The 13,788-nt window shown below is 50.8% G+C and overlaps 1 protein-coding gene across 1 annotated transcript in view; it reads right to left on the minus strand.

Annotated features, from left to right (window-relative positions):
- RPTOR (regulatory associated protein of MTOR, complex 1) overlaps positions 1-13,788 on the minus strand; it is a 137,471-nt gene that overhangs the window by 26,634 nt on the left and 97,049 nt on the right. Inside the window, exons 22-24 of the mRNA XM_014950324.1 lie at positions 9,887-9,990; positions 8,429-8,612; positions 4,183-4,293 (exon numbers count right to left, since the gene is read on the minus strand). Coding sequence (XP_014805810.1) covers positions 4,183-4,293; positions 8,429-8,612; positions 9,887-9,990 — 399 coding nt within the window. The remainder of the gene's footprint in view (positions 1-4,182; positions 4,294-8,428; positions 8,613-9,886; positions 9,991-13,788) is intronic.

Genomic DNA, 13,788 nt, shown 5'->3' on the forward strand with positions numbered 1-13,788 from the left:
GAATGGGTTTTGGGGGCAGAAACCATCTTTCCATTCCAACCCCCTCCTTGCCCAGGGTTGTCCTGCAAACCACCTGCAAGGGAGGAGCAGGTGACACAAGGGACTGAGCGAGGAACCAAGACAGAAGTATGGCCAGTGCCACCCGTAGCTGGTCACTGATGGGATGACGGGTCTCCGGGGAGGTTCTGGCAGGTTGGCTTGTAAGGAATCCCCAGTACAGCTTGTGATGGTGAAACTGTGCATATTGGAGAAAAACTGCCAAATGTCCAACCATCAAAAGTCCAACCACAAATCAACCCAAAGAGCACACACACCTATGCAAACGTGAACCCCACAGAACGTGTCACGAGGGAGCGTCTGGTGACACACAAGCACGGGCATCCATTGGGGGGTGTGTGGAGCAGAGAGCTGAGACCTCAGCCCGGCTGCTGCTGGAAATCCAGAAATTATTTTTCAAAAGAACTATTTAGGCTCTCTTCATGCCTCTGTCTCCCTCCCAGCCGGCTCCCATCTAAGCATCAGACAGTGATTTGAGTAACCACCAGCCCGGTTCTGGCGGTTGCTCAGTTCCCCTCGAGCAGAGCTCCCCGAGGAAGGTGGGAGTCACAAACGCTGCCACACGAGGAGGATCACGCCACCAACTCCCGGCACCTCGGAGCTTCCACTCCGACAGAAACCAACTTCCATCCCGAAACCTCCCACCCAGCGCTGTCATCTGAGAGAGGAAGGAAGTTTTTCTTCTTTAATGCTCCGTCTCTCCCTCTGCACAAGGAGGTCTGTGTTCAAAGGGCCGTGGGGCAGGTTCAGCTCCGGCAGCGAAGGAGGTTTTTCCCCGGGGTGGACGTTACTGCAGCAATTGCAAGGAAAGCTCCTTCCTCTGCCAGGACTTTGAACAACGGCCAAAGCACAAGCACTGAAGTGAAGGCAGGGACTTATCAGGAAGGATTTCTGATGTAATTCTCACCTTCCAGGATGCTCACCAGCTCCTGCATGTTCTGCCAGTCCTGGGAACGACAGATGCTGCTCCCGCTCGCGGTGACTCCGGGCTTCCTGACAGCCGGCAGCGCGGCTTTCCTGCGCCGCCGCTCCAAGCCCGCCCGTGGTGACAGCACAGCCTGGTGCCACAAGAGTTTTTGGGAAGAGGAAAGACATTTGTAGAGCTCAGAGCTGGGGTAGGTATCTGTTTTTCCTGGCACGGTGAGAATTCACAATGCAGTGCTTTTCTTTCTCCATTTAGTTGATCAGATAATCAATAAATCAAACGCGGAATGATGGCTTGAAACGGAGCCAGTGATTTACACTGGAAATTAATCCCTCAATCTTTCCAGTGAAAGCATTCTCAGAGCAAGGTCTATGAAGCAAAACTAAATTCATAAATTAAATATGACTAAGATGCACTCACAGTCGTTTTATGTTTATTCATTACAGGAACAGTTGTCTTGTCTTTCCCTGTTTATGATGGTAGGCGGCATCTCCAAATGAAGCACTGGAATTAAACATCAATGTTGTCTTCTTCCACCAGGACCATGTAGACTTTACTCTTTGCCTTTTTCATGAGGCTGAAGCTCCCCAAAGGCAGCAGCTACCAGCCAGGACTGTTTGTTCCTTGTTTTCCAGGAAAGGAGGACTCTGTGGAAGCTCAGCCCACACCCCCATTACGGGGTGGCCGGCGCTGCCCAATTACACAACCAGCAATCAAGAAACACCAAAGAAAGTTCTCACTGAGGGACTTCTCCCCATCCCTTGCACACACACCACCCACTCCAATTACAAAGATACACAGAATTCCCTGTTAGCACAGCATAACATGGGAGTTTTTCTGCAGAAACCCTCTACTCGGCCTCTTAAAGCTGCTTTAGGGAAGTAATGGGGAAATCAATTCTCTTAGTAGGAAACACAGTTTTGTTTTGCTCAAATTTTACCTAAAACACTGCTGGCTGAGGACAGTCCGTGCTCAGAAAGCTCAGTCCCAGTCAGTGTGTCTTTCCAAACGAAAGCACTTGGGAAACTATGAAAAGAGCCATCGCTGTGACACACGGGAGGGACAGAGAGGGACAGAGAGGGACAGAGCCTGCACGGTGGCACCCACTGGGCTGCAGCACCTTCCTCCTCCTGGTGAGACACCGAACACCCACCAGGATGCAGGGGGAACCCTCAATTTCCACGACTCTCCCTCTCTGGCTTCTAGAAATAAGTCCAGGAATTCTCCATAATTTTTCTTCCTTCCCCTCAAGTAATTTTCTCTATTTTATGCACATGAAGAACTGAAGACACACACAGAGCTCCCCATCTGAACCTGCCTCGCATTGGCTGTCTACCATGATGTATTTTATTAATAAAGACACCCCTCTTCACTGGGAAAAGCTTTCCTTAGAAAGTAGACAAATGTTTTTAATAAGAACTAAGAGATGGAACAACATCCTCCTCCTCTTGTACTCTCCTCAAATCAAGACACCAGAACTCATCGTGATGAGAGAAGACCCTGGTTCAGAGCTTGACCAAGCCCCACAGGCCAGATGTACATCCTAATGAATTATTCTGCTAATGATATCAGAAACAAGTTAATTTGACCAGCAGCTGAGGAAGTGTTGGGCAATCACTTTACCATCCAGTCGTTCCTCCTGGTGATTCTCTAAAGGAACCAAAGCTACACAGAAACTGGCTGCCATCTGACTAGTTTTCTGATATCCTTGAACTTGGGGGCTATTACCTCACCCCATCATCAATTTAACGTGCCTAAAGAGTGGGAGGATGAGGTGACGGATGGCTCAGTGGCAATTCTTGGCTGAGACAGCACATAAACCACACAATTTCTTCATTATTAAGATTTAAACCTCACTGGTTGGATATAAGCACCCGATGCAGAGTTGCTCAGGTAATGGCATTCACAGTGACGGTGTGTTATTATTCACAGAAACTGCAGCACCTCCATGAAACGAAGCTGAGATTTCTCTTACAGTTTGTGCTGCCTGACTCCCAAGGTACCTGGAGGCTCATCTTACCCTCTCTGCTTATAATAAGGCAAGATTTACCGCCTGGTTTTATTTCGTACTTAAAATTGAAACCTGATCTTTGGATAAAAGATTCTGGGAATTTAACGTTTTCTGTTTCCAGTCACTGACGATCTTTCCCCATCTCTTAAGAGCTCTGTTTTCATTCTTCCCTACAACAAGGCTCCAGCGTATCTCACTTCACATAAAGCCAACTTTGTTACCAGAACATGCTGGAAATTTGTCATTACCACCCTCACTTTTTGCCATAATAGAATGTGGTTTTTTTTTAAGCTTTAAAAAAACAACAATGATGCTTCCAAATTTCCCCCAGGCAGCCATGCCCGTGTCCCACCACTGTCGCTTTCTCCTTATTAAGTGAAAGGCACCTACACGGGGTGCTCAGGGGCAGAGCAGGACTCTGAAGTCCCACTCCAGCACAGTCAAGCCCCACTTGCAGCAGAGGGATCATTCTGCTGCCCCCAGGGATTCCGTGGGATGGCAGCCCCCAGGGCAGTGCTCTCCCTGCCCCTCTGATGTTTTAGCATCACCACAGCCAGAAAATTCCACTCGAGTGTCAGAAAGAAAACAGCACCTCTCTCTCTCTCCAGCCTCTCGCAGCCCCTTCTGGAATAAAGGGCCTTCCTAATTCCATTTGTTTACATAAAAAGATCAATTTTAACTCTGATGCAATTTTCAGTTTGCAGACAAGCACAACGTTTGCAGTGAAACAACTCAGCAATGCAACCTGCAACTGCGCAAAACTGGTGGATCCAGACCAATTACAAAACTTCTCCTCATTTTTACATTCTTTCTGGAACGTTCCCCGTGGGCTGCCGTGCTTTATTCCGGGCTCTTTCCCTGGTGACACCCCGCTGTCCCATCTCTCACTGACTCTCCTGCTCCCTCCTGTGATTTTTTCCCCCCTTATTCTACAAGCCCAGAGGTCAGGCAGCCCCCACAGCAGCACGATGCAAGCAAATCCATCCCTCTCCCTGCCCCGACTGGAGGAAAAGGAAGGGAAAAAGAGCAGGGGAGGCCACCAGCCCACGCTGGGGACACCAGGACTTCTCAAGGCTGCGGTGCCTCCCCAGACAGCACTCACAGAGACAGCAAAGCATTACCTTCATCACCGGCTGAGCGAAAGTGGTGCCTCCCCCAGAGAGCACCCCCAGAGACAGCAAAGCATTACCTTCATCACCGGCTGAGCGAAATACTTGGCGCTCCAGTCACAGAACCCCGTCTGCACCGTGGCCGAAATGAAACTTTTGTGTCCCACTGCATCGTCGGCATCATCAGTGGTCTGTGCAGAGAGAGAACAGGGGGTTAACCCACAGCCCTCCCCTCCACGCTGCCTTCAACACATCACCAGGCAGAAAGGAGCCCAAACCCATTGCCACGGGTGTGGAATTCTTACGCCTGGCTTTAAGATCACTGTCATTACGTGGAGTCCTTCAAAATGCACAAATTCCCTCAGCCACGCAGTGCAAGATGTAATTAAGCTGCCCTATGAATCAGGGCTGAAGCATCAGCCTATCATCAAAATAAAGTCCCAGGATGAGTTTTCTCCCTGTCTCCCAAGCATCTGGCATGAGAGACAGTGGAGAAGATGGTTCAGGATAAAGCCCAGCCGGGCAACAGCTTCATGGCAAGGACATCTAGGGATTGAAAATCTCTTACGAAGCCCAAGACATCCAAAACAAAAATGGAAAGACCATTCCATTCAATCGGATTTCATCCATTTTTTCAGAAATAGGATCCAGGCTAGTGCTGCCATTCCCACCTGGCATGAGAGACAGTGGAGAAGATGGTTCAGGATAAAGCCCAGCCGGGCAACAGCTTCATGGCAAGGACATCTAGGGATTGAAAATGTGTTACAAAGTCCAAGACATCCAAAACAAAAATGGAAAGACCATTCCATTCAATCGGATTTCATCCATTTTTTCAGAAATAGGATCCAGGCTAGTGCTGCCATTCCCACAAGAGGTGAAGATGTTCCTGCTAAAGGCTTCAAGTTTATGTTTTTTTGTAATCACCCAGAAGAATCAACTCTCCACCTCTGGAAGCTTCTGTGAGATCATTCATTAAAGGCAGAATTGCCAATTTAAGTGAAGGGTGGTTACTACTCAGCAGTCAGAACACCTGAAAGCTGTGCCATGCACTCATCCTGTGGACTGTGACACTCACAGAGAGAACCCTTCCTGCTCATAGTACCAGGAGGGAGAAAAGGAGCATCAATGTCCTCCCTCCCCCAGGCTTTGTGCAGGAGCACCGGCAGCAGAGCACACTTGCTGCCTCTTCAGCTTCCTCTCACCCACAGAGCCAGCCCCAGGAAAATCCTGGAAATGGGCTAAAATAGAGGGGGAGGGAGACACCAAACCATTGCCAGACCCTGAGTGCTGGGAAGTGTCATCTCTGTCTTCACACAGCAGCCACAAGCACATCCCAGCGTGCTTGGGCTCAAGCACCTTCATCCATCCTGACTCATCTGAGGGTGACATTCAGAACCCCTGGTGCACACTAAAACCTGACTGATTGCTCCACTTGGCACCACATCAGTTCTTCAGCTTCTGAAAATGGAAAAGTGCCCGGTACCTGATGACTGTCTTTAGAATGATAAAACATACACAAAGCCCTTGGTGACTGGCTTTGGTCTTCCCAGCAACAGGCTGGGCTCCCACCTCCCTCCTGCACAGTGAAAAGGGGCTGCTGGAAAGAAGGGGAATATCCCTGTGCAGAAGCAGCCACCAGTCTCTCCAGAGGAATTCCAGTCTGGGTGTTAGAGGAGGAGGAATCTCCCCTTTTTCCTCCTTGGCCCCTGCTTTGCTGAGGTTGGAGAAAAAGCATCTGAGGGTCACAGATCTGACTGTGTGTTATCGCTCAGGCAGACAAGTGTTTATGAAAGAATAAGCAATCAACTCTGATTAACACCCCTGAATCGCAGCACAAGTGAATAATGCCCCATCAGAAGCCATAAAACAAAATTTATCCTGAAGAAAAAAAAAAACCCAAATCCATGTACAAATCCATTTTTATGTTACTGGTTAGAAGAAGCCAACCCGGAGTTAACAGCAGCTACAAGCAAACAAGAGACACGTAAGAAATAAAATACAAAGAAAAGATGTGTAACAAACTCCAGTGGAGCGGGGAAGCAGCCAGAGTCGAAGGGAAAAATCTTATTACCTGTTCTGGCCCTTTGTCAAACATTTTTCTGGTCCTGGGGAACTGGTGGGAGTGGGGAGTATACTGCACCCCCATGTTGCCAACGTTGGCAGGTCTCACGGACGCGATGTCCCGACTGACGGGTTGTTTAGTCACGTCGTTTGTCAGGCTGGAGCTGCTGGTACTGGTGGTTGGAGGTGACCCTCTAGAGAGAAAAGAGGGGAAGGATTTAGAGAGTGCCAGACACGACACTGAGCTGCTGGTACGTGTCACCTCAGCCTGGCACATCGCAGGGAGCTGGTGTTTCCCACCTTTGACAATCAACCTGGTTTCCTACAGCCTGAAGACAGTTCAATGCTCCCCCTGACACAGAAACCCAGCTCTGCCCCTGCACACCCCAAGGGCAGAGGAAAACACAGCTCCAGCATCACTGCCCATCCACTCCCTCACTCCTGCACAGAGTGGCCCTGCCTTCGCTGCGTTCTTTTCTTGCGGCTGAGCGAAATACTTGGCGCTCCAGTCACAGAACCCCGTCTGCACCGTGGCCGAAATGAAACTTTTGTGTCCCACTGCATCGTCGGCATCATCAGTGGTCTGTGCAGAGAGAGAACAGGGGGTTAACCCACAGCCCTCCCCTCCACGCTGCCTTCAACACATCACCAGGCAGAAAGGAGCCCAAACCCATTGCCACGGGTGTGGAATTCTTACACCTGGCTTTAAGATCACTGTCATTACGTGGAGTCCTTCAAAATGCACAAATTCCCTCAGCCACGCAGTGCAAGATGTAATTAAGCTGCCCTATGAATCAGGGCTGAAGCATCAGCCTATCATCAAAATAAAGTCCCAGGATGAGTTTTCTCCCTGTCTCCCAAGCATCTGGCATGAGAGACAGTGGAGAAGATGGTTCAGGATAAAGCCCAGCCGGGCAACAGCTTCATGGCAAGGACATCTAGGGATTGAAAATCTCTTACGAAGCCCAAGACATCCAAAACAAAAATGGAAAGACCATTCCATTCAATCGGATTTCACCCATTTTTTCAGAAATAGGATCCAGGCTAGTGCTGCCATTCCCATGAGAGGTGAAGATGTTCATGCTAAAGGCTTCAAGGTTATTTTTTTTTGTAATCACCCAGAAGAATTGACTCTCCACCTCTGGAAGCTTCTGTGAGATCATTCATTAAAGGCAGAATTGCCAATTTAAGTGAAGGGTGGTTACTACTCAGCAGTCAGAACACCTGAAAGCTGTGCCATGCACTCATCCTGTGGATTGTGACACTCACAGAGAGAACCCTTCCTGCTCATAGTACCAGGAGGGAGAAAAGGAGCATCAATGTCCTCCCTCCCCCAGGCTTTGTGCAGGAGCACCGGCAGCAGAGCACACTTGCTGCCTCTTCAGCTTCCTCTCACCCACAGAGCCAGCCCCAGGAAAATCCTGGAAATGGGCTAAAATAGAGGGGGAGGGAGACACCAAACCATTGCCAGACCCTGAGTGCTGGGAAGTGTCATCTCTGTCTTCACACAGCAGCCACAAGCACATCCCAGCGTGCTTGGGCTCAAGCACCTTCATCCATCCTGACTCATCTGAGGGTGACATTCAGAACCCCTGGTGCACACTAAAACCTGACTGATTGCTCCACTTGGCACCACATCAGTTCTTCAGCTTCTGAAAATGGAAAAGTGCCCGGTACCTGATGACTGTCTTTAGAATGATAAAACATACACAAAGCCCTTGGTGACTGGCTTTGGTCTTCCCAGCAACAGGCTGGGCTCCCACCTCCCTCCTGCACAGTGAAAAGGGGCTGCTGGAAAGAAGGGGAATATCCCTGTGCAGAAGCAGCCACCAGTCTCTCCAGAGGAATTCCAGTTTGGGTGTTAGAGGAGGAGGAATCTCCCCTTTTTCCTCCTTGGCCCCTGCTTTGCTGAGGTTGGAGAAAAAGCATCTGAGGGTCACAGATCTGACTGTGCGTTATCGCTCAGGCAGACAAGTGTTTATGAAAGAATAAGCAATCAACTCTGATTAACACCCCTGAATCGCAGCACAAGTGAATAATGCCCCATCAGAAGCCATAAAACAAAATTTATCCTGAAGAAAAAAAAAAACCCAAATCCATGTACAAATCCATTTTTATGTTACTGGTTAGAAGAAGCCAACCCGGAGTTAACAGCAGCTACAAGCAAACAAGAGACACGTAAGAAATAAAATACAAAGAAAAGATGTGTAACAAACTCCAGTGGAGCGGGGAAGCAGCCAGAGTCGAAGGGAAAAATCTTATTACCTGTTCTGGCCCTTTGTCAAACATTTTTCTGGTCCTGGGGAACTGGTGGGAGTGGGGAGTATACTGCACCCCCATGTTGCCAACGTTGGCAGGTCTCACGGACGCGATGTCCCGACTGACGGGTTGTTTAGTCACGTCGTTTGTCAGGCTGGAGCTGCTGGTACTGGTGGTTGGAGGTGACCCTCTAGAGAGAAAAGAGGGGAAGGATTTAGAGAGTGCCAGACACGACACTGAGCTGCTGGTACGTGTCACCTCAGCCTGGCACATCGCAGGGAGCTGGTGTTTCCCACCTTTGACAATCAACCTGGTTTCCTACAGCCTGAAGACAGTTCAATGCTCCCCCTGACACAGAAACCCAGCTCTGCCCCTGCACACCCCAAGGGCAGAGGAAAACACAGCTCCAGCATCACTGCCCATCCACTCCCTCACTCCTGCACAGAGTGGCCCTGCCTTCGCTTCGTTCTTTTCTTGTAAGGTTTACACTTCACTCTCTGCTTCCTCTACAAAACCAAACCAAAGGGAGAGAACACAATCCCCCCATCCCCTGCAAAAGATGTCCAAACCCCAAACCAAGAGTGAACCTCAGCTGCGCCAACTCCAGATGAGGGCAGGAAAATCAACATTTTGGGAACCTGCAGAGGTCCAACAGGTCATGATGTCTGACCTAAGGGACACAACTACCAGTGTATTTCAACAGGGAGACTGGAAATCCCATCAGCCCACAGCAAAACATTTTAATTTACATATAAACTGTGATTTCTCTCATTGCACAGTTACATTATACTATCAGAAAACATTAAAAACCCATCACTGTGCAGTCCTGGGCCCTTATTTCAACTGTGAATCTCACTGGTGCACACTGTTTATGGGATGCTAGACCTAAAGCGTGGTGTTTTCTGCTGGAGAGCAGGTTTTGGACAATAAACAGGTTTTCAAATCCTAGCTTTGCCCATACCACCACCTGAATTCCCCTGCCCTTTAGGCACGGCTTGTTGATCATCAGACAACCCTGGCTTTTGTCAGCTGAAAGTGCAGAAAACACAGCTCAGGCTGGGAAATTTGGCCGCCACAAAGCGCATCAGTAAAATCAGCAACAGCCAGCTCTTGGATTCACCTTTAGGTAATGAGCGTGGCTTGTTGCTTTGTCCTACGAAGAAAAACAGGAAGAAACTCCCCACCTTTTTCCCAGAGCTTTTGTTTCTGATCACTTTTCCAGTGCTAAAACAGGCACAGAGAGCTCGGTGTGTTCCCAGTGTGGTTCCCTGGGCTGGCTGCCCACGGTGGGGGACAGGGACCACCCAAACCCACCCCAGCGAAAGAGCTGGGGTGACAGGGAGCACCCAAACCCCCCCGGTGAAACGTTCCCGGTGCGGTTCCCTGGGCTGGCTGCCCACAGTGGGGGGACAGGGAGCACCCAAACCCCCCCGGTGAAATCACTGCAGCCCCACAGGAGCTTACCCGACTTGGTGGATGTGCATGCCCTTGTTGGTGGGGCTGGCGGGGGCGGACTGGGTCAGCGAGGAGGTGTCGAGGATGCGCTGGGGCCGGGCGTTCACTGTCGCCTGCAGAAACAATACACAGCAGAATCCTCAACAGCCAAGAGACGGCAAAACACCCACCGCGGCCGGTTGTTGCTTGACACAATCACACACCTAGGCTTAAATGAAGTTAAGCTCCCTATCGGCGTGTGTGCGTTTAAAAATGTGTATGAAAACAAAAAGCCCCTGTGTAGCTCTCTAAACACAGGATGATTTTACTACTTTTAAAGTCAGGAAACACTTACCAGAAAGTACCCGTCTGTTACGGGGAAATGGCTTTGACTAACACACAAGCCTTCTCCCCAGACCAGCTGCAGCCTACGAGCTGTACCAGCACCTCACACCAAGCTGCCTCCGGGCAGGCAGAGAGCCTGGGGCGACCCGGCTTCCCCTCCTGCCTCGTGGCATCTCTCCCCACATCCCCAGCTCCAGCACCCATCCTGACCCTGACCTCACGGTCCAGCCCCAACTCTCCCCATAAATCCAGTATCTTCCTCAAACTGCCTCCTGTAGCTGGTCCACCTCCCCTAACGAGAGCCGAGCTCTTCTGGAGCTCGTTAGAGGATGCCCTTCTGCTCTCGGGAGGAAGGCAGGGGATTTACACGGTGGGGTTGCTCCAAGCTCGACAAAACACAGCCAGTGCTCCTGCAAAACGGCTCCTGGCACTCGGCCACCAGCTGGGAGACCTGCTTCTGAAAGAGCCTGAGAAGTTCTTGTCCCTTCTCCTGGGAAAAATCCCAAAGATGGGCCAGGGGAACAGCAGCAACTACATCTCGCACCCCTCCGGGCTGAGCACACTGCTCACCCCATGGAAACCAGCCTCCCCTTTAGGAAGGGAGCCATCCTCCGTTGCCTATGGGCTCTTTTCCTCCTCTTCCTCTTTACCCCGTCCCCTCTGAAACGCTTGAAATTTCTCACATATCGAAATAACTGTTAAAGGCAGCCTCAGACTGGCACAGAAAACCTGGAGGGACAAATCCCTGGGGTTATCCCACAGGCAAGACAACTTCCATCATCCCCCAAACCCTCCGAGAGTCCCCAGGCACAGGAGCCGAGGGGGGGCTCTGGTGACAGCACCGGGGCTCGTATCCAGCTGAAAGAGCCAAGCAAGGTAGGACCCACAGCTACTGACACACACAGCACATGGAACACAACAGCCTTTTATAAGACCCAAGAACCACCATGAAGACAAGCATCCCTCAGCCCACATGTGTCTGCGGAGAGAAACGGGGGGTGCGTGGGTTGGGAGACCCCCCGTCCGCTCCTCGCAGGAGCTGAAGGGCCCTCTGAGACCACCTTCGAAGTGCAGACAACTACATCTCGCACCCCTCCGGGCTGAGCACACTGCTCGCCCCATGGAAACCAGCCTCCCCTTTAGGAAGGGAGCCATCCTCCGTTGCCTATGGGCTCTTTTCCTCCTCTTCCTCTTTACCCCGTCCCCTCTGAAACGCTTGAAATTTCTCACATATCGAAATAACTGTTAAAGGCAGCCTCAGACTGGCACAGAAAACCTGGAGGGACAAATCCCTGGGGTTATCCCACAGGCAAGACAACTTCCATCATCCCCCAAACCCTCCGAGAGTCCCCAGGCACAGGAGCCGAGGGGGGGCTCTGGTGACAGCACCGGGGCTCGTATCCAGCTGAAAGAGCCAAGCAAGGTAGGACCCACAGCTACTGACACACACAGCACATGGAACACAACAGCCTTTTATAAGACCCAAGAACCACCATGAAGACAAGCATCCCTCAGCCCACATGTGTCTGCGGAGAGAAACGGGGGGTGCGTGGGTTGGGAGACCCCCCGTCCGCTCCTCACAGGAGCTGAAGGGCCCTCTGAGACCACCTTCCCTCCTCCCATCCTCTGAGGACCCAGCGAGGTGTCCACCTCCCTCACGTCCTCTGGATTCCAGCCCTCCTGACCATCCTTTGCTTGGCTCCCGAGGGCAGGAGCGGAGGTGGCCGTCACCGTAGGGCACCACAGCAGCACCGGGTGGCTACGGCTGGGGAGGCCAGTGCCACCCCCTGTGCCACCCCCTCCTCTCAGCCTGGATGCCCCCCAGCCTCCTCCTGCCAGAAGCCTCATTTTATGGGTCATTTCCCTCCTTTTCAGACGGGCTGGGAGGGCTCCTAAAGGCCATTGGTCTCCCCATGGCTCAGGAAGCAGAGGGGTCTACACAGGGCTGGGACAGACCAGCAGGAAGAGGTGAAGAGCAGAGAGAAAGCAGGAACAATTTAGCAACTGGTGACTTGTTATCCATAACTAGGTTTTAATTAGTCACAGAAGGCTGAGATTTAAGATTCTTGCAGTCAGGTCTCAGTCACCTGCAATGGGCCAGGTCACCCTGCTTCACAGCAGAAGGACAAGGTGCTTTGCTGCAGGGGATGAGTGTGGTGACAGCCTTCCTCCTCCTGGGAAAAATAAAAAAGCCATTTCTTTTCCGCGAGCAGCGAGAGGGCTGCAGCTCAGTGATATTGTGCCAGAGGCAGCAGCTCCCCATTTCCCAGGGATTTGCTCCTCTGCCAGTCAAATCCTCTTTTCAGGAGGGGAGACAGTAATTCATAATTTTGCAAATTGACTCCAGGTTAAAAAAAAAAGAAAAAAGAAAAAAAGAAAAGAGCACACTATCAGAATGATAGTTTGCTTCTATTATTGCTTATGTCCAGAAAAGCCTGTACCAAGGAGTGATGTCGTGGAGGAATAGTTCCTGGGATAATTCAGCCTCAAGCCTTCCATTAAAAACAGCTGGATGAAGGAACGTGGGAGGAAGCAAACTTTCCTTAATTAATTGTGATTTCAAAAAGTCTCTCAAAAGGCCGGCACGGATTCACGGGGTCCTTTTTTGTTTGTTTTGGTCCAGGCAAAAAAGAGTGGTTTGGATTTATTTTTTTTCAGAAGATCAGGCTGGGAATGAGAGCTGCACCGGTCCGATGTGCCTCATAAACATAAATCACAGCACAGCCCCAATCTGTGCCAGAACGAGCCGCCTCTAATCATGAGATAAAGCAGGGTATTTCACAGCCAGGCAGCACACCCGGCTGCGCTCCCACTCACCGGCTGCTCCCAAACACAGCGCCCTATTTAAAGCCCAGCCGAGATCTCCGGCAGACAAAGATCTGCATCCCCAGCTCCTGGAGACCCTGGGGAGGGCTGGTCTCATTTGAAAACAAAAATGCTGCTTTGAATTCACACCGTGCCTTGCAAATAACTATTTTACAAATGGAGGCTCTTAAACTGGGGGGATTTGACCAATGCTTATAAATACTTCAAGGGTGGGTGTCAGGAGGATGGGGCCGGTCTTTTCTCAGTGGTGCCCAGGGACAGGACAAGAGGAAATGGGCACAAACTTGACCATAAGAAGTTCCACCTAAACATGAGGAGGAACTTCTTTGCTGTGAGGGTGGCAGAGCCCTGGCAGAGGCTGCCCAGGGAGGGGGTGGAGTCTCCTTCTCTGGAGACATTCAAACCCCACCTGGACACGTTCCTGTGGGACCTGCTCTGAGTGGACCTGCTTTGGCAGGGGGTTGGACTGGATGGTGTCCAGAGGTCCCTTCCAACCCCGTGTGATTCTGTGAACTGGATTTTTGCAAAAAGCTCACAGCTCTGGGTGGTCCTGCTTTAGCAGGGGAGTTGGACTAGATGATCTCTATGGTCCCTTCCAACTCTAAAAATTCAGTGAAATTCAGTGAAATTCTGCTCCCCTGTTTCACTGCGGGGGATTTAAAAGCGCAGGGATACGGACTTTCCTACCACCCTCCAGCCCCACTGCTCTCCAGGAGGTGTCTGGTCACCATCAGGGCAACCAAGTGACGTGGCCAACACCA

The sequence above is a fragment of the Calidris pugnax genome, unplaced genomic scaffold (assembly GCF_001431845.1).
Source record: "Calidris pugnax isolate Ruff unplaced genomic scaffold, ASM143184v1 scaffold9, whole genome shotgun sequence".
Lineage (NCBI taxonomy): Eukaryota > Metazoa > Chordata > Aves > Charadriiformes > Scolopacidae > Calidris > Calidris pugnax.